The 24071-nt window shown below is 38.4% G+C and overlaps 1 protein-coding gene across 29 annotated transcripts in view; it reads right to left on the bottom strand.

The window, feature by feature from the left end:
* TCF4 (transcription factor 4) overlaps positions 1 to 24071 on the bottom strand; it is a 356728-nt gene that overhangs the window by 77599 nt on the left and 255058 nt on the right. For 2 of the 29 annotated variants that reach the window (XM_007191955.3, XM_028168975.2), the window contains exon 1: positions 21153 to 21342. The exons of 25 other annotated variants lie outside the window; for them this stretch is intronic. In XM_007191955.3, coding sequence (XP_007192017.1) covers positions 21153 to 21221 — 69 coding nt within the window. In that variant the 5' untranslated portion in view covers positions 21222 to 21342. Of the gene's footprint in view, positions 1 to 21152; positions 21343 to 24071 lie in introns of those variants that run through there. 2 more of the 29 variants (XM_007191953.3, XM_007191954.3) reach the window with 1 other exon arrangement.

Below are 24071 nucleotides of genomic sequence, written 5' to 3'. Positions count from 1 at the left end.
GAGCTGCAAGTAGCGCAGGGCTCTCGCCTCTGCATGTATATATTTTCTTATTAACTCGATCGGGCAGAAATTTGCAGAGATTTGTTTGGATTTAGAAGTCACAACAAAACGTCAGTTTTACAAACCGAGGATCATTCTGTGGTGAAATGTACAGCTCTGGACCCGACCAGTCACTGCACACAGCTATTTGTTCCAATTCTTCTAGCAGCGCTTCTGAACAAACAACTAACTTATTCTAAACACACGCAATGGGTCTCATTTTCCTTCCTTCTGCCTATCCCATTATATGTGATATTTTAGTCTTATAGATCTTATGAAGTTTAAATATTTTCCAGATGGGACTAGGGAACACAGAACCCTGTAAACACTCTATGTTATAAAAAGGACCAACTGAATACTTTGAAACAGAAGAGGAAGACGATAGAACATACTTCTTTTGCGAGCAGTAACCCTGTAAGCCAACACCGCAAACTGTAAAAGGGGAACGGTTATCAATTCTCTTTTTCTTTCCCCAAATTCTCAAGGACTGGCTGATTCATCCTCATTTAGGTCGTATCTATTTATATCTTTTCTAATTAAAAACGTTTCCCCCCAAAGATGATTTAAGCTCCATTTACAATTCAATGCATCTCAATGGTAAGAAAGAAAACCCTGGTCGTAGCCTAATGATAAATTCCACTGTCCCAGAGGGAAAATAAATCAGGCCTATCAATTCCATCCGTTTGCCCAGATTCTCAGCAGAACTCTCCTCCTCGAAGTGTGGCCACAAAAGCCCTGAACGAGGTGGCATTTTGCAAGGACCCTCAACCTAGAGGCGATCCAGGAACATTTATAATGACAGTACCGATCCAAGAGAAAAGGCAGTGAATAAATGACAGGAGGAGAGTAACAAGGGCAGCAGATTAAAACGAAAGTTCTGGTGAATGCCAGGGGAAGAAAGGAGTAGGGCAAAGCAAATGGGCAGCACACAAGCCAAAGCAGCAGAGTGGGGCTCAGAAGGGTGTCAAATCAGGCAGGCTCGGGAGACCCACTCTGGGGAGACTCTGACCTTACCTGTGCTTTCCCTTGGAGGTCCAGTCAACATAACCCTGTATCTGAGCATCTGCACTGTTTAAATTTCATCCTGTGGTGTTGTTTGCTGATTGATCAGACATGGCTGACAGCATCAGAACTGCAATCTGACAGACAAGGAGCAAGCAGGACCACAGCACAGAATTCATAATAGGAGGGAGAGAGGGAACTTCATGCTGGATATAGGAAAGTCAGACCCGCAGACATCTGCTGCGAGGCCTGGGGCTCGCCTAGGGGTGGGAGGGCCCAGGATGAGGCTGGGAGGAGGGCATGGAGAAGGGGAGGTGGGACGAGCCCAGCCACCCAAATGACCAAGCACGAGGCTTCCCCCTGGATGGAGCTGCATCTGGACCCCGTTTAGCAGCTTCCCTCTGGCCACTCCCAGTTCCTGTTACCTCCAGGGAATACAGCAGGCTGCTCTCCCTGAAAGCCTTCTTTCCAGAATAAAAGTGGTGGGGTTTCCAGTTTGGGATATGGCAATTGTCCTTTCCTTTATTTATTTTTCAACATTTGTGACGTTTTCCAAAGGATACAGAAGGTACTCAGGAGAGGCTGGCCGACAAAAGCATCCCATCTAGATTTTTGCTGTGCTGAGGAGTGGCCTCCTATTGAATGGAATTCTTTACCTATCTGAGAGCAGTAAAGCAAAGAAGGAGAGGAAGAGACAGAGGTTGAAGGTGTTTGGAAATAGTAAGTGAAATAATTGCTGTCAAAAATGGAACAGAGAGAAAAGAAGGAAAATAGCTAGGAAATGGGACGGAGAGAGGAACCACCCCCAGCCCTGGGTCAGAGAGGATAGGTCTTCATTCTGACCCAAGTATCTTTTTCTTTTCTGGCCAACAGGAGGTGCTGAAAGCGATAGTGGCTGGCCACACAGATCACCCTCTACTGTCCCCATCTTGCTCCTAATAGATACACACACACACACACACACACATCCCTGAACCAGTCTACTATCCAACAAGGACAACTGAATTTACCTGCTCTAAATGTAGGATCACTCTCCCTCATGAATATTGATATGTAGGGTTTTCACCTCCAATTAAGGATCAATTTGAACACTTGCCTCCCTGTTCCCCACTCCCCAGAATCATGACTATACATCTTGGGGAAAAAAATTAGAAGAATTTCAAAATCCAGACAGAATTCCCCAATGCTCAGCAAAAAACATTACTTGCAAATTTCCTCTTTCCTAGCATTGTCTGTCAGTAGAATTTGGGGAAAGTCATCATGCTTTCATTAATAATTACAGAAGAAGAAAAGATACAAGGTGAAGCGAGGATACAGCAGAATGATTTCAAAAAGAGATGGATAAAAGAGGCAGGGAATCAGGGTAAAATAAGGGCCAGAGAGATCAGGTTATTAAAATTAACCAGTTAGGTGGACAGATAAAGGAATAAGATGCTTTGGCTGAGGGGAAGGAAAAGGTTAACGCAACAGGAAAATCAAGGCTTAATAAAAATTAATCCTTGAGAAACACCATCCCGGATCTAACATCCATTTGGAATGGTAAAATGGCAGAACAGGGTAAAGTAAGTCCATCTGGCTTAAAACTGAATAAAAATTCCACCATGATCTTCACCTCCAAAAAAAGACAAGAAAGAAAAACCTCATTTCTCCCCTTCATTTTGAAAACACGATTATATAGAACTAATTTGTGAAATCAAACTAGAAAGACACTGAAATCTGAAGAGGCAAGACAAGGGAACCAGCGTAAAGGAACTGTACGTGAAAATGAGAGCAACAAGGCAGGAAAAGAAATGAATGTAAGGGTTTAAAGTGAACGGAGGAAGTGCTGGACAGAAAGAAAAGTCCAGGGAGAAAGAGATGGCCAGAAGGTCTGGATTTCACTCAGAGAAGAAAGATGAATGAAACACACTAGGCAAGGGAATAGAAATGACTGAACAAGAAAAAATGGAAATAAGGATACAGGAATGTGAAATGGGGGTAAAAGCGATAAAGATAGTGCGAAAGAGATCACATAGAAATTGGGAAAACAGACGACAGTTTGCTTGAAGCATAAAAAAAGTGCCTTAGGATTTATGGAATTTCAAGCACAATTTTACTAGAGGTATTCCATTTAAAACACCATCACAGGCTGAGACTATGTGAAAAAAAATTTCATGCGTTATTTGAATCCACTTTCCAACTTTAAAACATATCCCTAATATCCAGGATCTGTTTGCAATTGCATGAGACAACAATAAAAATATTACACAAGGACCTTACTTTCTCCACAATTTTGTGTCAGAAATGAACCTACGCAGTGCAAATGATCGCTTTGTGACACTCTTCATTATCTATGGCATTCAAGGTCCACATTCTCTTAAAGGAAATTTCGTGCAAGCACCTTGCCCCAGCCCAAAGGAAATCTTATGCTCTTCATCCAAAATGCTGAAGTTACCCTGGAATCTGGGAACTAGATATTTTAAAGATCAGTCAAGAAAATGTCACTGGAGGAGATGGCATTTCCAATGGGAGTCCTGAGAATCTCAGCAGCCTTTCAAGCTCCTGGCCTGGGTTTTCTTTTTTAACTCAGCAGAGGCTCAAGTTGGTTTCACTGATATGCCAATAACTGCACATTTGGTGGAAAAGTCTACAGCTCCGTAAAGCGGGGAGGGAAGCACGATGACAGCCGTTTCAGGTGCGGAGACACAATAAAAACAATACAGAAAGAAAAATGTTTGCTTTTTAAGTCAGCTGAGATGTCAGTACCCGTTAATAAATCTATCTGCTAAATCTACTCTTATTCATGTGGGACATCACCAATTTAAAGTAAAATAAATTACCTTTAATTAAATGGAATTGTCCTCTTCCTCCCGCTATCACCCCCAATTATTACATTCTAATCAGCCCTTTAGGGAGAGAGCAGGAGAGAAGGCTGAAAGGCACACTGACTAAAAACAATTTCTCTTTCTGTCATGTGATGAAATTTTTATCTTAATTATTGGTTATAACTGTAATTTTTGGATATAAGTAATGAGAACTATAAAAACTGTGTCATTTATGGGGGAAAACACTACGTGGCCACTTCGAAAATTTCCTTGTACTTTTTCCTCTGTGAAAATTTCAGAACTTAAAAGAAGCCATCCCAGACTGAGCAAATGACCTATTTAAACCTAATATATTACTTTTATTTCCAGCACAGAAGTGCCAGTTTTAATTAATACTTTAAAATATAGAGCACTAACGGAATGCCAGCTCTGTTATTTTTAGACTGTGAGGCTTTCCACAACTGGGATTACTGAATGGTATCGACTTATGTTTCGACAAGAACAGCACAGACACGTTAAATGTTAAGACATGTAGCTGCATAAAAGGAAGAGGCTGATCTACTTACAAATATTTAGTGACCCTCTCTGTCCCAATTCCTGGCTCCCCCATATCCCTCTTTTCTTTCTTTTTTTTAAAACTGCACCCAAATTCCAACAAAAGCAATGTGTGTTTCAACCTTGCAATCTGTGTGAAAGATACCCCATCGTCAGCTCTCACTGATGCAACAGTGCCCCTCCAAAGAAATGGTGAAATCAACAGGTAAGTTAAGCAGTGTCTGACCCCCCAACTCCAAAGGCAAAGAGAGGAAATAAGCTCCCAAGAGTAATAAAGATTGAATTTGGGTTAAATCTTGGGTTAAATCTCTGCATATATGTTGTAACGTTGCCCAACCCATCTTTCTCCCAAGCCACAGCTTGGTTTTTGTTTGTTTCACTTTTTATTATAACTGTGGACTTTGTCAGGACCGGGAGTTTTCCTTTAGCCCTCTATGTAATGACAAAATTAACCACTAAAATTGGGAAATTTATCTTCTGTCTAGAATAAATAGGTGGGGGTATTGACTGTTTTCTGACTACTTAAGTGTTACTTTTAAAAATGTATTTTTTTCAGGGTGTAGTACTGTTTTCATTTAGCATGCCTTTGAATTGCCGCCTACAGAAGTAAAAAAAGAAACCACAGCTATACAAGCCTGCTGACTTTCTTATAAAAGAACCAGTTTTAAACTTGTTTATACTACTGATTCCAAATGAATTCAAGATGGTGGCTAGTTAAAGAAAGAGAACTCATGCCAGGGAGTTTGATCAAAGAACTTCAATTCAGCAATGTTCAGTTTTAATTGACCACTAATTAAGCTACATTAGTCCAAGAAAGGTCTGTATCACTTTGAGTAATAAAGAAAAGAATTAATTTAACCCTGTGTCACTCAGCTTTAGTAAATTCATCTGAAAGCAACTTCTCAAACGACAAGCATGAAAGAGGAGTTTAGTGTTAAATGCCAAAAGTGGTCTACAGAATTCAGAGAAGACCAGAGGCTCAGTTTTCTACTGCATTTGTTACTTCACGAGTGATGTCACCTTGCAGGTATAATTATCTTCATTACAGATACAAAGATGTCAGCTTTACTCCCTGGGTTGCAAAGGGTTGCTTTAAAATTGGATTCAAAACATGGCATCATACCAGCCACAGTTTTAACTTTCCTGTATTCTAGACAAAAATAGAGTGGATTTGCAAAATCATGAGAATTTTCAAAGGCCTGGAACTCTCCTTCTGGGAAAAGTGAGTTGAAGACTGAGGGGGGAGGAGTGGAACAACTGCAATAACACCACCAAAAAAGCCCATTATAATTAGAGACCACAAGCTATGACAACACGACAGCAGCATTTGAAAGTCCATGTGTTAAAATAGTTAGTTTCTGAAAGTCCAGTTGCAAAATTTTTATTTCCCCACACAATGCCCATCGCAAAATTGTATGCCTACAATTCTGATTTTTTAAAAATCTCAGGAAGGAAAGTAACCATAATAAACCAGCAAATACTTCATTTTAGGATCTAACATCAAAATGTAAGACACTACTTTACAGCTTATTTATGACTTTTAAAGTTTTTCACATCAACTCAGAGGTGAATTCCCTATGGTCTTATGGCAAACATAAAAAAGTAAAGCATGCTTACATTTTAAAAATAAACCCAAATGTCAATGGTACGCTGGCTTCTATTTTATAGTAATAACCCCCATCCTCCATGCCTGTAAGAATAGCATTGAATGCCATAAGGGCCAAACATTCTCGAAGAGGCATATCCTTGTGGCCTCTATACACATTATATTTGGTCTTAATGATTTTGGCAACTACTGCATTTTCTACAAAAGAATGTAATGAATAACATTTTTTCTACATTCTGCCAATACTCATTAAAATGCACTTGTTTGTGAAATGCAATAGCTAGCTATATGAAACCAAAATATTAATGCAAATTGGAATTTCTAAGTTTAAAGCAGTATTTGCATAACAGGAACTAAACATGGTACAAGCTGAAAGAGTGCACTGAACACAAATGCCTCTTAATACCACGATTATTACCAAGAGGAATGACGGCTTGTGTATACCATTAGAAGTTCAAGAACAAAGCATCTGCCAGGATGTACCACTATAGGCTCCTGGTGCTTCCAACAAAAGGATGACGGGAAAAATCTGCAATCATCTCATCTATTAAAAGAGTATAGGTATAAGACGCAAACACTCATTCCCTGTGCTTAACAATACCCTAGAGCTAGCCCACTCATACACTGCCATACCTAGACATCACTGAAAAATATTCCATACAATTTTGAATGTGCACGTATGAATGAAGGGGGTCATCAGTACCATCAACATTCACCAGGAACATTTCTCCAACTTCATGATGCAAGGAATGAAAAGATACATATTTTCATTCATTCAACCAAAAATGTCCTAATAGGCCATGTTGGATCAGAGGAATCTTGAGAAACATGACATTAAAAAAAGTTTCAATACATATTGGTTTGTTCAAGAAATAGTATTTGAGCAACTCCACAGGCTAATCTTTGAACTTGACCTCTAAATGCCTGAAAGCTTGTCGGGAAGATGTGAAGATTTCAAAACCATGCAGTCAATTTAGGGACTAAATGAGTGTTAAGGATAAGACGGGCAGACTTTTTCACTTATTAGGAAGATATATTTGGATTATATGACGAAATACACATGATTTTTCTTTTAATAAAATTCTACTTTGTAGTAGAACAGCCAGAACAAAGGTATGAGCTCTCTAAATTCCACGGAGGCCAGCTCTCGGGAAGCACGCTACCTAAGAGTCTTGCCTAACTGTATATATAGGCGTAGGCATGTATGGTGCATGGGGGACTCATTCATTTGGCTGTATAAACATTTCTTGGTTGTCCACAATACGCTAACAAGTGTATAAAGATGCATTAAGACATTGGTTAGAATAGGCATCATCAGAAAATCTACAAACAACAAATGCTGGAGAGGGTGTGGAGAAAAGGGAACCCTCTTGCACTGTTGGTGGGAATGTAAATTGATACAGCCACTATGGAGGACAGTATGGAGGTTCCTGAAAAAACTAAAAATAGAACTACCATATGACCCAACAATCCCACTACTGGACATACACCCAGAGAAAACCATAAGTCAAAAAGACACATGCACCCCAATGTCCCTTGCAACACTATTTACAATAGCCAGGACATGGAAGCAACCTAAATGCCCACTGACAGATGAATGGATAAAGAAGATGTGGTACATATATACAACGGAATATTACTCAACCATAAAGAGGAATGAAATTGGGTCATTTGTAGAGATGTGGATGAACCTAGAGACTGTCATACACAGTGAAATAAGTCAAAAAGAGAAAAACAAATATCGTATATTAACGCATATATGTGGAATCTAGAAAAATGGTACAGATGAACTGGTTTGCAAGGCAGAAATAGAGACACAGATGTAGAGTACAAACGTATGGACACCAAGGGGGAAAGCGGGATGGGGGTGGTGGCGGTGGGATGAATTGGGAGATTGGGATTGACATATATACACTAATATGTATAAAACAGATAACTAATAAGAACCTGCTGTACAAAAAAAAATAAATTTAATTTAATTAAAAAAAAAAAGCTACAGTCCCTCTCTTGGAGGACCTCTTATTCAGAAGAAGGTGATTCAGGGTCTGCACTGTGCGTAGACAAAGGGCTATATATCCTTTGAAAAGTTTCTCTACGTCAAGCTTTAAATTTAATTAAGAAAAAAGAGATGAACACAGATGAGATACGCATTCACTAAAATGCCAGGTAGCATTAAACTATCCATTCTTACTTCGGATGTCAATATATTGAAATATACAGCAGAAGGGCCTCTAGTTCTGTTATAATCCATATGATCTTGAGCAAGTGAGTTAATCCTGTAACACTACCATTTCCCAGACCTGTCCAAAACAGTAGCCACTAACCACCACATGCAACTTCTGAGCATGTGATATGTGGCTAGTGTCACTGAGGACCTGACTTTTTTGAATTTTATTTCATTTTAATTAATTTACATTTAATGTTAATAGCCCCATGTGGCAAGTGGCTATCTCAATGGACAGCCCAGTTCTACCTAGACTGCAAAATGGGTTAACAACATTTGGACCACCTATCTTACTGCGATGCGATGCAGTAAGGATTAAGCTGGAAGGTGTTCAAGAAAGCATTCAGAAAGAACTGAGGCTTGCAAATGTATTTTGTTGAATGCTGATTATTACTACAATGAAATATTTACTGCAAGCTTTATTTTAGCTGTAAACCACTTTCCTATTAATTACAGAAATTCACAACAAGATCAATTTTTAGACTCCATACATGTCTGACAAATACCACACAAGCAAGCTCTCTGAATAACATTCCAAAAACGATGCGTACGTAAATTATAATTCTAAGATTATTCAGAGAACAATACTGGGACAAAAGAGAATTACTGAGAGTCCAACAGAGATAATCAATGATTGATCAAAAATAGAAGCAAGGGGCTTCCCTGGTGGCGCAGTGGTTGAGAATCTGCCTGCTAATGCAGGGGACACGGGTTCGAGCCCTGGTCTGGGAAGATCCCACATGCCACGGAGCAGCTGGGCCCGTGAGCCACAGCTACTGAGCCTGCGTGTCTGGAGCCTGTGCCCCGCAACGGGAGGGGCCGCGATAGTGAAAGGCCCGCGCACCGCGATGAAGAGCGGTCCCCGCACCGCGATGAAGAGCGGTCCCCGCACCGCGATGAAGAGCGGTCCCCGCACCGCGATGAAGAGTGGCCCCCACTTGCCGCAACTAGAGAAAGCCCTCGCACGAACCGAAGACCCAACACAGCCAAAAATAAATAAATAAATAAATAAAGTAGCTATACAATTAAAAAAAAAAAAAGCACATAAAAAAAAAAAAAAATAGAAGCAAGGTCCAAAGAGCTCTGACTTAAAGCAAACTTGCAATTAAAAAAAAATTACTGTCTCCCAGAAACAGAAATACCCAAATCGAGGACATGACCATCAAAAATGGTCACCTTTATTTCTTGCCTGGCACACACATAAACAAGTTTACACATTTTCTTTTTCGTTGTTCGCTTCGAACACAGTCAGCTCTGTACAATAAAAAGTGGAAAACCCATCAAAATAAATGTAAACTGAGGACCATCTTATAAGATGGCTTCAGTTGTGACGGACACAGTAAAACCCAAAGGCATCAACGTGATTTTACTAGAACTGTGTTGAAGCTGGTCAGGGAAACGGGAAGATTCTCAGTACAGAGTCAGAGGATACTTGTGAGATGGAAATGAAATATAACAGCCACTGGGCTGAGCAATACTTGAAAGAATATCCCACACCAAAGACAGGCTTCAAATCAGAGCTGCCCCTCCGTTCCCCGCTGCCATCTCGACTTCCATGGAACCTCGGAGAACCTTGTAGGGCACGGGGAGGAGACTGAAGAGTGGCAGCAGTTACTGTCAGACTTGGCAGCTCTCTCCACACCTTGGCATCTAAGACATGAGGTGTGCTTCTGGGTTCCCCAAGTTGGCAGGTGTTAAGACTCTGCCACCAGATACCGCCACCTTCCTCCCCAGGATACCAGGGAAGGCAATCAAGGTTTTAAAATCACTTCCAAATCACTGCCGAGAATTATCCAACACTGATGGAAGCTCAGCAGTGGCAGGAAGAGAGATCCCCAGTTGTGAGTGGAGAAAGAAGCTGTGTTATTGGGAGAGCTGAAAAGAGAGTCTTTAATGTTGGTTTTCATCTTTAAACTTTTCTTCGTGCAGAGGACATGGGTAATGATGCAAACAATATCCTTAATGCCAAAAGTAATCAACTTTAATTATTAATTAGTTTCTTTATGCTAATTTATTTCCTTTTTATGTTCTACAGAAAAAAAAATTAATGGTAATAAACTTTTCCTTTCGGATGATTCCAATAAACCAATGGTTACACTATGAGAGAATTCAAGGTATTTTGAAAGGTAAGATATAAATATATATTCAGGGTATGGAGAAACGTACCTTATTGACACAACATATTTTAACAGCTGCTTTGAAGCCATTCCAGTTGGTTCATAAATAATGTACTATATTTACAACATCTGAAAGAAAATCTCACATTTTCATGGTACATGGTGGAAATACCTGGGCAATACTGAGAGAGAGACAGAGAGACAGAGAGAGAGAGGGAGGGAGGGAATTGTTATGGGAAGAAAACAAGAAAAAAAGGAAAAGAAAAGAGAAGAAAGGAAAGGAAAGGATGGAGAAGGGAAAGAAAAGGGACGGAGAACGGAGGGGAAGGGAAGGGAGCTACCATCATTCGTAAGGTGGCTCACCATGCCGGGAATTAATTATTAAGGTCCAGATATATGACTTCTAAAGTAGGACTTCTCAATCTCAGCACGAGTGAGGGGCTGCCCTGGGCACCATAGGATAATGAGCAACACCCCTAGCTTGTACCCACTAACTGCGAGAGGCAAGCCCTCACCCTATTCCTGCAGTTGGGACAATTATAAGTTTTCCAGATACTTCCCTATGTCCCCTGAGGGGGCACCACTATCCTAAAGATATCTATTTGTAATCAGAGTATGTCAAATATCCACTTCAATTTTCATAAATCTTCACATAAAAAATGGTCATCTCTAGGAGTATCTTCCTTCACCAAACAAGAAAATATCCACTTATATTCTTGATCACTTCGTATGTGACATTTTGACCTTGTGATCTTGTGGTGCACATCAGTGAAACAAGTAACCTATGTTCATTCTAGAACTTTTGGCACCATCTCTATTGTGATTTGCTTATGTGATGGGAAATTATTATTTTCCACTAACTTATTCTAAACTGTATGCAATAATCAAAATAATACTGTGTATGTAAATTTTTGATGAATAAGCAAGTTGAGTTATAAATAATTCGCATTATCTTTTACTATCTAGTTATGTAACCCATCCATCTATCCACCCAACCGTCCGTACTTTCTCCGATCCAGCCATACATTTATCATCATAAAAGCTGTCATGCTTTCAATTCTGATTGAGTTACACAGGTAAAAAGCCTAGGACCAGCCAAAGAGTTTAATCTACATAGCTCCCTATTGGCAATGCATCTGTGAAGGCACGATTATCTATAAATAATTCCACATCAGGCCAGCTGTATGTTTTCTACACCATACCATCTATTTCAAAATGTAAAACTATCTCCATACCTTAATGTGCCTAAGTTTTGTTAGATCGGTTACACTGTTAAATAGGTGATTGATCTCCTGTCACATTCGAGATTCCAACACTGAGTATCCTGAGAAGGTTAACATCAAAATAGCTCAACCAAACGCAGGAAGCACTATCTCACTCTAAACCAGGTTAAAAGGGATCTATAAAGGGATCCTGAAAAATGTATGACAGATTCCCAAAACAAGTGCTAGCCTAAAACTGCTTAGGCATAATTTGTTTCTCCTTTTTCATCTGTTTTGCTTTTTTTTCATCATCTAAAAATGATGGAGGAAAAGAGCCATAAAACCGGAACTTCCTCCATAAGGAACAATTTAGTGTGGGTTTGCATTTCTCAGTGTCATATCTGAAAGGTAAAAAAAGTTTAGAGGTTAGGATCTCATAATGATTCACGTTAAGTCATCCTTCTCAGGGTTAATAAAGTAAACTGAATCCTAAAAGGTTTTATTAGCAAAACTGACACTGGAAGGTTGGGCCAAGAAGATCTGCTGTTACATGAATTCTTTAAAAGGTAAACGCATTTAACAATCATGCATCTATTTCTAGCAGTTTTAGCGCTTTCCCTGCAAGCATCCAAGAGGTTTGCTGCACTTTGCAACCTCTGGGAAGGAGGATTACCAGATTCATATCAACATACCTAATTTTACAGTTACCTTATTTAAGTTTCTAATATGGCACAAGTCTTTTTCTCAGGTGTTAATAGAAAAATCAATTTTAAGTCACAACAGCTGTGAGCATTTTAAATATCACAGCCGTCATGAGTTGAAAATAACCAATTTGGGCATACATATTCTGCTGCAAATGTAACAAAATGAAAATATGATAGAATTTTATCTTTTACGCCCTCTGAAGCTCAATGTCTAATACAATAGTAGAGTAATAACTTACGTGCTTTAAAATAAAATCAGGCTCCCATTTCTCTGCTGACCTAGCCAACAGATGGCTTAAAAAAAAAAACAATAGAAAAGAACAGCATCTTAAAGATATACTCCGATGGAAGTAACTGGGAACATGCTTAATTATGGAAATAGTATTAATTCTGGAAAGACAGAGTTTAAAAGTTGATACAAAAATTGAGAGTTCATTTATGTAAACATTTTGCTGTGAAGCCAGGGGGCAGATTAAGTGGGATCCGTGCTACACATTAAGTGTTATTAAAGTCTAGGAATTTAAATTATCACTATTACACAGGACAAGATCCAAACTCATGTGAATAGTGTTAACTAGTATCTTCCAGGAAATAATGGCATTTTAACCATTTCTTTGTAAACTCAAACTATCTGCTGGATGGGATGAAATAAAGATAACTTTCCCCCTTCTCAGTCCAAATTTAATATCATCACATTTCTAAGAATATAATGACATTCTTAAGGAAAGTAAGAAAGGAAAAAAAAAAAAAGGGTAACAGGGCTTTATTTATTCCACTTGCTGCAGAAAGTTTAGGTTTCTCCGTGTGAAGTTAATTTTGGACAATGAACACCCAAGAAATTCTAGAATCACACTAACCAACAATCATTGCCACCTATGCTCAGATGTTTGAAAAATGATATGGTATGATTAAGACAAGGAGGAAATAAACTAAAGAAAAACGTACATTTCAAACCAAAGCACTGCCAATGGTAGATAACTTATTGCTTAAAACATTCACTCAAAGTCTACCAACCTCCTGGCCAATATATAACCAGAAGAGAAAAAGTCTAAAGGATTTTCGACCCAGATCTGCAACCCTACCTAAATTAATCTGATAGGCCCCTCTTCTTCCCTTCTTTTCCCTTACAGGTTCACAGGGTAGAGATGAAAAGTTGGCACTATTTATACCTAAACAACGTCTAATAAAGAGCTGATATCCCCCCCCTCCAATTCTGCTTAGGGAGGCTTAGTGCAGTCAGTACAGAAGAGCCCGACCATCCCCTATTATTTACATATTAATTTCAAAGCTACATGAAAAAACACTGTAGTCTTTTAATCACATCAACACTCCAAAAGGCACTACAAAGTGAAACTACACTTGTTAACCATTTATCCCAACCCTCACATCACACAAAGGAGGCCTAAGAAAACAGCATCCATCCTGCTCCTGTGTGCGAAGCCTCCACTTCTGAATTGTAATAACAGGTGCAGAAATAATAATGTGCTGGGCAATCAACTTTTCTTCCTCTGATTTGTCAGTTTAGCTTAATAATGCCATTAGGAATGTAAACATATCTGCAATTTATATTTAAAAGTCAATAAAATAATGGGGTACAGGATTTATCCTTTTTAATTTTTTAAGTAATACATTTGATTATTTTAATCACGTCAGTATTTAACTGGATGGGGTTTAAATATGCATGTAACATCAATTTAATTTGTTTTATTCGTGAGAAAAGCTATTGAGTAACACAGCATCATTCTCCTTAAAAAAAAAAAAAAAAAAAAGAGCACACATTCTGGGGAAAAGGGAGTGTAGACACTCTACTTTTTGTTTCCTTTCTTGGAGATGAGATTCCAGTACCTTCTGAATGTCTTTCATTATGAGCATTTTAAAAATGGTACCCAAAGAGGTGAGAACCCAAGACACACTCACTAGATGGCTCATGATAGAAACAAGGAGTGCTTCCACACTGTGGATAAACTTTCTTGGGGCTACAGTAATAGGACTGTGGTTGGTAAATGAATCAACTATTTTTAAAATGGTGTGAGAGTTTTTCCCAACATAGCAATTCCCCCCTTGAACAGGATCATTATCGGTGCAGTCATTCCGGACTCTATAATTCTCACCCTTAGGTTTGTGGAGGTGAAAGAGCCAAGTCAAATGTTACCCTCCACTCTTAACATCCCCTATTCATTTTCAGGTCAGCTACAATGGAAGCAGCTGGAATTCAACTCTCCCCACTTTGTCCTACCAATTACCTCAACGTGCCCTGTCTTCAGAGGAGTGTAATTTGGTCTCCAGGAAAGCACAGCCCTGGGTCCCTGGAGGATGCCAAAGCCTGCATTTTTTCAGTGGAGTCTGAAATTAGACCATCACCTACACTGCTCCCACCCCTGACTTCTCAGGTGTTTGAAACCCACTCTTTATCCCCATTTGGGGGTGGACTGCCTTTAAACAGGATACCCTCCCAAATAAAATGTTATAGGCATAGTGTCCCTTTTAAGTCACTTTTGAATAAAATGCCCTGATTAGCATGTGCAGCTTTCTTGAAGAGATAAGGAAGAAGAATTTGAAGAAAACTATGGACATGAGGCAACATGGAATTGGAAAGACCAAAATATCAGCAACGTGAATTTTAAAATTCTAATCAGAATATGGTATCGTGACATAAATACATCTGCTAATAAAAGGCTGTAGTTTGGAACCTAAGTTATAAATCTTTGGCATTGCAAAAAGGAAAGTTTCCCAAAGTTGAAGTGGAGTAGAACCTAATTCTCAAACCATTTTCAAGCCCCAAACCTTAAGAACTGTTCTTCAGAAGAATAAATTTGTTTTGCTTAACAAAATACAATAATATCTGTATGCCTAAGATGATCCCATAAATGTGGCAAATAGTTTATTACAGATGCTAAAATGTTAAAAATCCTCCAACTAGTGAAGTTTTCTGAAAATTCCATGAATAGGTTTTGAGCAGATCACTTCATACTTCAAAATATAATTATTTTATACAAGTCTCTCTTTCAGTTTTGTGACTATTCCTCTGCGTTTCCTGGTATACAGATAACTGTTTTTTAGGACTATGATGATTTCCTGAATAGATATAAACATTTTATAAACACAGAGTCCCAAACCTTATTTTTTTTAAAGTAATCAATAATGTTTACCACATATAACTTTATCCTGTGTCACCTCAGTTATATCTTAAGTATTAAGGGCGAATTTAAACCCAAATATATATAAACTCTGAAAGACTGAAGTGTAAAATTATTGACTGTGAAAAATTAGCTTTTGTGTAACTGTGATGATATTAGAGGAAAAAGGGGAAAAAGCCTGGTAATCTTCTGTGTTTCTGTCCTGAGATTCTCAGTTACGAGTAGTTGTTTGATACACGGAACAAATGTTTTCTTACTGCATTTCTTTTAAGGTAAGAGTAAACCTGGGTTCTAACGACTGTTAAAATTGCCACAACCTATCCATATATTTTTACAGGATTAGAAATTAAGATTCTTTAAAAAATGAATCTTCTGATGGCAGCTTGCTGACTGTACGTATGGCCTACAGGGTGATTCTAAAGAAATGACACTAAAGCATTTGTTTTTTCCTCAGTGACATCACAGTGATAGAAGTTGCAAGCAAGCTTAGAAACACACTCACATAACATTGAGAATAATGAAAGAGGATAATGTCTAAAATCAAACTATACTAAAACCCATTTAAAAAATAAGTTACAAGGAAGAAATCACTTATTCTCAAGTCTCTGTAGTGGTATTGCAATTTTAGTAAAAAAAAAAAAAAAAAAAGCAAAGCAAAACAAAACACAAATAGGGAGTGTAATGCAAACCACATTTATAGTGGAACAGGAAACAAACAATTCTTCAGCACAATTTCCTGTAGATCAGTTGGAAAGGTATTTAAGGACTGCACCAGCTATTAGATCTTTATTCCCCCGGCCACTTTTCTCCCTAAACCCTCTTCCCCCTGTGTTCCAATGTCCTTCCTCCTCAATCTCCTTGAAACAATGCCATCGCCTAGCGCTACAAGGATGCTTATCAATTATGAACACGATATTCAGAATGTTCAAACCTACCAGAAATTAGGGATTAAATAAATTAACCAAATATGTAACCGATCCATCTTTTTTTTCCTGCGAAATTAGCCCCAGAGAAATGTTCAAACTGTCTGTCATCTGTGAATCTCACGCAGGGATTTTGGAAATTTAATCAGAGGCAGAAGAGCAAGATGTAGCCACAAGATCAAGGTTATGCGTCTGGTGAATTTTCACCAGCTTAAACCTACAGAACAAAATCAACATAATTTTCTTGTAAGCAATCAAGCACAGACGGAAAAAAAATAAAATTTTCATTGTTATTTTAAAATGAGTAAATTAAAATGCTTAATATTGTCAACAATACCAAAAACTAGGTTCACTTAAAGGAAGTTTTTCCTGCATGTTTGTTTTTCCTTTGATATGTTTTGTTTTCTTGAATCAGTGGGGAATTGAAAAATTATATTAGTTTGAACCTAAGCAAATTTTGCTCTGTAACAACAGCTAAACAATCGTTTTTAAAAGTAATGCATTTATACCAGCTACTTTCATTTATACTCATGGTTCTGAAAATAGTTAAGTATATGAAATAGCTTTTAAAAATACTAAATGGAATTTACATAGTCGATACACTATTGAAAACTTAAAAACCCAGTGCCTACCTGCATGAGGTTACCAGAACCAACTGTGAGGTTTGCAAAGAAAGGGCCATATGTAAAATGCACTGGAAAATATTATTACTGGTGCTATTTAAATATTAAGCTTTTTATGTTAGCACTTCCTGTGGTACATGAAAAAAATAGCTAAACACTTCATATCATGATTTTTAGCTTCAAACAATTTAGGTGACTGAGATTTTTACTTATTCATAGGAAAACTTTCTTTTAAGAACATATTCCCAACTGAGAGATTTTGGAATTAAAATGTTCCTTTTTTTCCATCTTAAGCAAAGAATCATGAAATTATTTTAGTTTTTTGGCCTCGATATCAGAAATAATCAATAACCATCTTCATTTCTCAACTTTATGGAGTTGAAAAGCTGTTATCCTATGACCAAGAGTCAGAATATAAACGTGGAAAGCTCATTACCATTTACTTTCTGAGATTTGATGACTTGACAAATAACTATTTAAAAACAACTAGTTTGAAACATGGTTTGAAGCTTGTTAGTATAAAGCGAAAAGAGCAATTACAATAATTACAGGTTTCTCTATACGGTTTAACACATGCACATGCTGGCGAGCGCTGATGATGTGATCTTAAATTACCATTAGGAGGAAATTTCGCCACTTTTGTTTTCAATTTCCTTTGCCATAATTTTATCTTTGTGGAATTGCTTTATTTTTAGATAGGTGGAATTTGACCAAATAATTACTTACTAAAGTTCTTATTCAATGAATAAGAAAATGTAAGCAGTTATAAAACTCAAAATTTAGAGCTAAAACTACACTTACGGTGGACCAGGTAATGCCTGACACTGCTTATTGCCTCAATGAGGACAGACACAGCAATATTATTTGATAGGCGTTTATACTCAGAGCACTTAAAAGAAACCGTACTGATTTTCTCTGCAAAAACCCTCTCTCCCATAGTTAAGTAGTAGTGCTTTCAAAATTTTATTTAGCTGAGAATGGGCTTCATTTATATTGAAACCTCTAACCCATAGAGAAAAGAAATCACACAATTCATGTTGGTCAAGTTCATTAAACTCTCACCTGAGGAGGAGTTGATTTTTTAAAAAATACATTCTGGTTTATATTCAAGATTTAGTCTTTGGCAGCTCTAGGGTTATGATTTGTTTTGGTAGGTTTTGGCTTCTTGAAGTCCACAGTTCAGGACAGGTCCAATATTTCACAGAAAGAAGGAAACAATTTGTTGTGAGTTATGGTCATGGAAACACTTCATAACTGAAGGTAATAGAAAATCCACATTTTCCTTTGTTTGTCCCAAAATATCATTGATTATAATACTTCCCTTGCTAGGAAGTTAGAGGAAAACTGATTTTGCAAACCCTATACATAGTTGCCAATTCAAAAAGAAGAAATCATAACTGTTGTAATGCTTAATTGTACTCTTCCCACAACCTAAAATCACAGTGTTTTGGAATGATTTTACATTTTTCTTCTTTTGTTTATTCACAGGGAAAACCTGCTTCCTCTGGCCTCTCTCAGTTCAGAGAGTTCAAACTGAATTTAAACAAGTAATTGACTTGTCACTGGGAAAAAAAAGAAGGAATTCAGGGCTGTGTTGTCTTCAGAGGGAAGCTTGTGGAACAAATAGCTGATCACACTTAACTCCAACAATTTAGGTTAAAACACACGTTGGTCATCCGAGCACATCCCCACAGAAATGCATGGATACTGAAACCCCAAACAACAAACGAAACTCAAGAAATGTAAAGTCTCTTCGATAGGCATTTTGAACAATTAACGCATGGCATACACAATCTCCACAAGATGTCTGGCACCAAATCAAAAGCTGCTGAATGCAGAATTAGAGCCAGTACAATACACACTGTAGAATAAACAAAAATCTGCTTCTCCAGTGTATGCATGAAGGCAATTTTTTAAAATGGTATAGAATTGGCTCCATCCAAGAACACGTACAACTGGACCTTGCTGTCTGTTTCTTAAAGCTAAAACGAAGAACTGGTAAGCATCCGTGGTTTCAAAAGCTTTCTGCTGGTGTTCCAAATGGCTATTTTTTCTAACTATAATGTATGTACAATTTGCCTCTTTCTAGTGTTTGAATCAATAGAGATACACATCACCAGATTTGTTTTTAATAAGTGCCTTAAAACAGTTCCTATAAATACATTTCCTGTGACAGAGTGATCTTGATTTTATGAGTACCATCCTCTCAAAAAAAAAAAAAAATCTAACAACCAAAATATTTGGCAACTGAGAGGGCATATTAGTGATATGATGTCATATTCAGCATTTTCTTATGGTAGAGGCAACTGGCAAGCTGTGGGAATGGAACACATATTTTTAAAAATTCCTTCTAGCTAAAAGAGAGTTAAAATGTCCAAAACTTCAACTAAAATGTTGTCAGTTAAGACATTTCAGACGCAAAATTAACAATTAACATATAAAAAAAAATCACACCGCTGGTAATTCCTAAAGATAAAAACCACGGAAAATTATATTCATTGTATCCCTCTTATAATGCACAAGGGTCATATAATCTCTGAATCTATTTTATTGCTTCTGAGATGCTTTTTCTTACTGAATGTGATAGCATCACTCACAAAATTTTCATTAAAAGTTCTTTAAAATTAAAGGTACTGGCTGACTATGTTACGCGTGGGAATCTCAAAAAGATAACAGGCAAAAGTCTTAAGAACTACATATGAGTGACTACCAATTGCAAATTAGGCACTAGTTTTTTTTTTTTAAAGTTACATAATCCCATGATTTATGTTTACAAACTTAACCACTTTACTTGATCAGTTCACAACATAAGCCATTTGTTTTAAAATTCTATTTCCCTTACCACACTTAAATATTCTTCTAATTACCCGCTAGGTTCTCTCTCTTTTTTTAAAAGATAAAAACAGGATAGTTTTATAAACTTTTGATGATTTACTCGGACTTTTCAAAGTAAAAGTAGATATTCTTTCAGCTGTTGCCCATTCATAAAACTGGTTTCTTGAATGAAATTATTCATCTTCCTAAACCATACTGCACCCTCCAACACTTCTCTCCATGTGTGTGCATTCCAGTATATGCTCAGCTAGAAATAACCGTTATACATACATCGGCACGTATATACACTCACGCATATACCGCCACGCACACATGTTAATTCGCCTGCGCCAATCGCTACAGCTGAACTGGGCCTGCTTGAAAGCTCTGATCGGTCCCTTCTGGCCCAGCTATCACACCCTGATTAAGATCAATCCAAATGGAAGTTCAAAGTACACAAAGAGAGCAGTTTGTAAATGGCTGCTTTTCACTTTTCCCCCATTCTCCTTTTCTATTTTAAAATAATAAAATTTTGCTTCTCTATTCCCCAACAACTCTTCCGGAGAGCTCCACATACCGATTTGAAAATATTGAAATCCTTTTCCTTCAGAGGGCCCAGCCGAAGGGAAAAAAAAAAATAAACCTCCAGATGGCAAGTATAAACCTTCTGCTGGGGTTATGCACAAAATACCAAACACATTTTTTTTTTCTTAAATAAAGCGTTTCTGTTGGAAGGGGGGGGGGGGGAATGAGGAAAGAAGCCACACAACACAAATAACTTACAGCAATACTGTTATATGTATGAATGGGTCCCTGTTTTTTGGAGTTTTTTTTTCTTCCCCTTTTTGGCTTAAAAAAAAAAAAGCTTATATAATCTACTTCTTAATTACATGTCTCAGTTCTATGTCTTTGCTCTATTTTAACCTCTCAGATTCTCTGCACTAAATCCATTTCACTTTAAGCTTCCAACTTAGTAAGACTGGATATCACAGAACCTCGGTCCAGGGAGAAACTTACCCCAAATTTCCTCTCAGCCTACCTGCATCTTTCTCAATATCTGATTTTCCTTTTAAACAGTCATTTGGAAGGAACAAGAATTTTCCAAAAGTTTTTTTTTTTTTTTTCATCTTACCACCTCCCAACTTTACCTTGACTGCAAACTTTCTAAAGCTCTGAAATCCATCTATTTTTTTCTTACCCTACTTGGGTTGGGGAAACACAAAATCAAAAAAAAAAAACAACACCGATACCCCAGGATTGGCAAAGGATAAATATTTCATGGCACCGCGGAAGGTGCGGCCGTCCTGCGACAACTTTGCAAACAGTGATCACCGCCTAGGATGCTCAACCCTGCGACAATAAAACTTGTCAAAAATCCCCCTCGCAGCCCGCGTCCGCTTACCGCTTTCCCATTATAGTAGTACATCAAAGAGTTGCCGCCCATGCCCGGGATTGTGTATGCGCAGTACATGGTCTCGGATTCTTTTTTCTCCTCAGTACCACTCTAACAACTTTTATTTCAAACTCGCTGTCCCTTTTTTCACAACAATTCCTTCAGTTGCATTTTCCCATATGGCCGGGCCAAGCGTGGTGAATATGCAAAGCAGGAAGAGACCATTCCTGGCGGGCGGGGGAGGCCGCCGCGCTGCTGTCAGACGCTCAAGTTTGCGCAGCGGAGCTGGAAGGCAGCCCGGCCCTGATGGAGCTCTAAATCCTAATGCATACGCGACATGGATTCAACTTTTCCGAGGGTTTTTTTTTTATTAGTTCCTCGAATAATGCCGATTCGGACACATTTCTGCAGTCTTCACTTCCCCCCCCCTTTCTTTTTTCTTCTTTCTTTTTTGCTTTCTTTAAAAAAAATTTTTTTTTTTTTTTTTGGTTGTTGTTCTAGGCACCCTTTTCTTCTCTAAAATTTCCACTCAACTGCCTTAGGGTAAAAGTGGAACAGGGTCCATTATTGAGCAGAATACAAATGCAGTTAATTGACTCCCCCTCTCTCTCTCTCCCTCTCTTTCTTTTTTGTTTTAATTTGATTAAAAAGCGAGTGGCAGGAAGGGAATCGTATGATGCACATCTAATAACTCTGCCATCTGTCTCTGCTGCTGGCTAGCTCCCAGCATTGTACGCAGCTGCCTGAGAACCCGACTCGGAGAAAGGGGAGGGAAGGGGAGTGAGGGAGGGGAAGAAAAAAAAGAAAGAAAACCACCACGTCTCTGACCTCGCTCAAAAGGAGAGAGGGGGCAGTGTTTTCTGACTGCCTGGTCAACAACCTACAAAACGGGGTTGCGGAATGAAACAGAGTAACAGTGCGGCCCGCCCGGGGCTCCGCGAGCCCTCGGCTTCGGCTTCCCCGGAACCGGAGGGAGGCTGGCCGCCCGTGAACTTCACCTCGCCACCCCGCAGCCGGCCGCGTGTCCCAAGGATTGGGAGGATGCTTCCCGCGCTGCGACCGGGCACCCCACCTCCACCTGGCCACTCTCTCGAGTCTGGAGTTTGGTGCTTTCCCTGGGGCTGTGGATAATCTACGCACCCACTTAACGCTATTTGTCTGCTGGGTTCTAAAGCAAGAGTTCATTGGTACCTCCGAACCTCCGAATGACTTACAGCTGTCAGTTCCTAAAAAGGCACCTCTGAGACCACGTTTTGGCATCATCCAAGTAGCCCCAAACCTGTATAAATATTTGAACAAACATTCCGTGCACACTTTCACTAAACTTAAAATTTTTAGTAAACTTTAAGTAATTACGAAAGCGAAAGCCTTCCTTTACCTTTATGGGTCACAACTGAACAACAGAATCTTTCTAGATCACAAGGTTTGTAACAAGCAAGTGAATAGATTTGCTTATGGTTTTATTTTTAAAAATATTATTATCAACCAACAAAAAGAGGGGGGGAAAGGAACAAAAAAAAAAAGAGGAAAGAAAGAAAGGGGGTGGGAGGAAAGGAGATGGGCTGGCTTGAGCTTGCCAAATTCAGAGCATCACAGGAAAGGAGGGCCTCTGGGAATTGATCCCAAATGAAACTAAATCATTTGCATATGCCGAAGCAAATGCTACCCGAGCATACATCTATTCTCAAGAATCAACTTTAATAATTCAAAGCACCTATTTCCTTACAACTCAATGTGGTAACAAAACACATACAGTATTAACCTACAACGGCGGGATTGTGGTGTCGGTTCCGAAGAGCAAAGCCTTGGCTAATGGTGGAAAGTTTCCCTCACACTGTAAAATAAACACACACACACACTGCACATGCACACGTACAGCGAAGGCCCAGAGGTTTGTCTAACTCACTTGCTCTGCATTTATTCGGAAGGTCCCCAGAGGTTTGTGTAAACAGTACTTGAATTATAATCACACATTTCATTCAAATTTCATGCTTTGAGGATTTTTTCCTCATTAGAACAGTTAGTTGTCAATCTGACAGGATCACATTTGTAACCTTTAAACCACCCTCAGTGTTTCATACATAAGGCCAAGGTACCCACCTACCAAAGGACAGTGTGTAAAAACCATGGCTTAGAAAAGAGTCTGGAATTTAAAGGGAGATAAGTTGGGTTTTTAAGTTTTGGTCATTGTTCCTTTGTTGTTTCTTATAAAGACCCCTTATTTAGAAGCCTGTTTCTAGAGCCTCTCTAAATTTTCATAGGTGGACTGCTAGAAAGGTTTCTTAACTATTTTGACAAACAACCATTCTGCTTCACCTACATTAAATGCCTTCTCTTGCATATTTGCTAACATATAAATGCCTTTTTATACATTATGTACGTATAAATAAAATTGTCATACTTTAAGGAGCCACAATTAATATTTTAAAAATTGAAGCTCTCGTTGCTTTTAAATATATTGTTAACATGTGCATAAATAAATATTTTTAATCTGATAAGGTGAAAGAGATTTTTAAACCCTGACAAATCAGCACCTGGGACTCAAAAAATTAAAATGGGACTAGTGCACTAAGCTTCCTGGCTTTATTAACTAATGAAAAAGGGTCTGAAATTTCAAAAGTACAAATTTGCAATGATTAATAAAGATATACTCCTTTGAAAGGTGCTCTTTGCATTATAACCAGTGAGACACTGAATGTATTAGCATCCAGTGATGTTCAAGTTTTGGTTTGCTGACCTTGGAGTATATTTCAATCACAGAACTCAAGTCGGTGGCTTGTCAACTGAGACGAGACGTTTCTGCAAACTCAGACTTTGAAGTTTTCTTTGTGACAGAAATATCACCCATGATAAATTTTTAGTGTGATGCGTGGGGCGTTAGCACAGAAGTATAGAAACAACTGAAGCTATATGCATAAATTCATGTGT

This window comes from Balaenoptera acutorostrata, chromosome 13, assembly GCF_949987535.1.
Source record: "Balaenoptera acutorostrata chromosome 13, mBalAcu1.1, whole genome shotgun sequence".
Classification (NCBI taxonomy): Eukaryota; Metazoa; Chordata; class Mammalia; order Artiodactyla; family Balaenopteridae; genus Balaenoptera; species Balaenoptera acutorostrata.
Note: the sequence above shows the minus strand (reverse complement) of the source record. Positions and strands in the feature narration are given on the sequence as shown.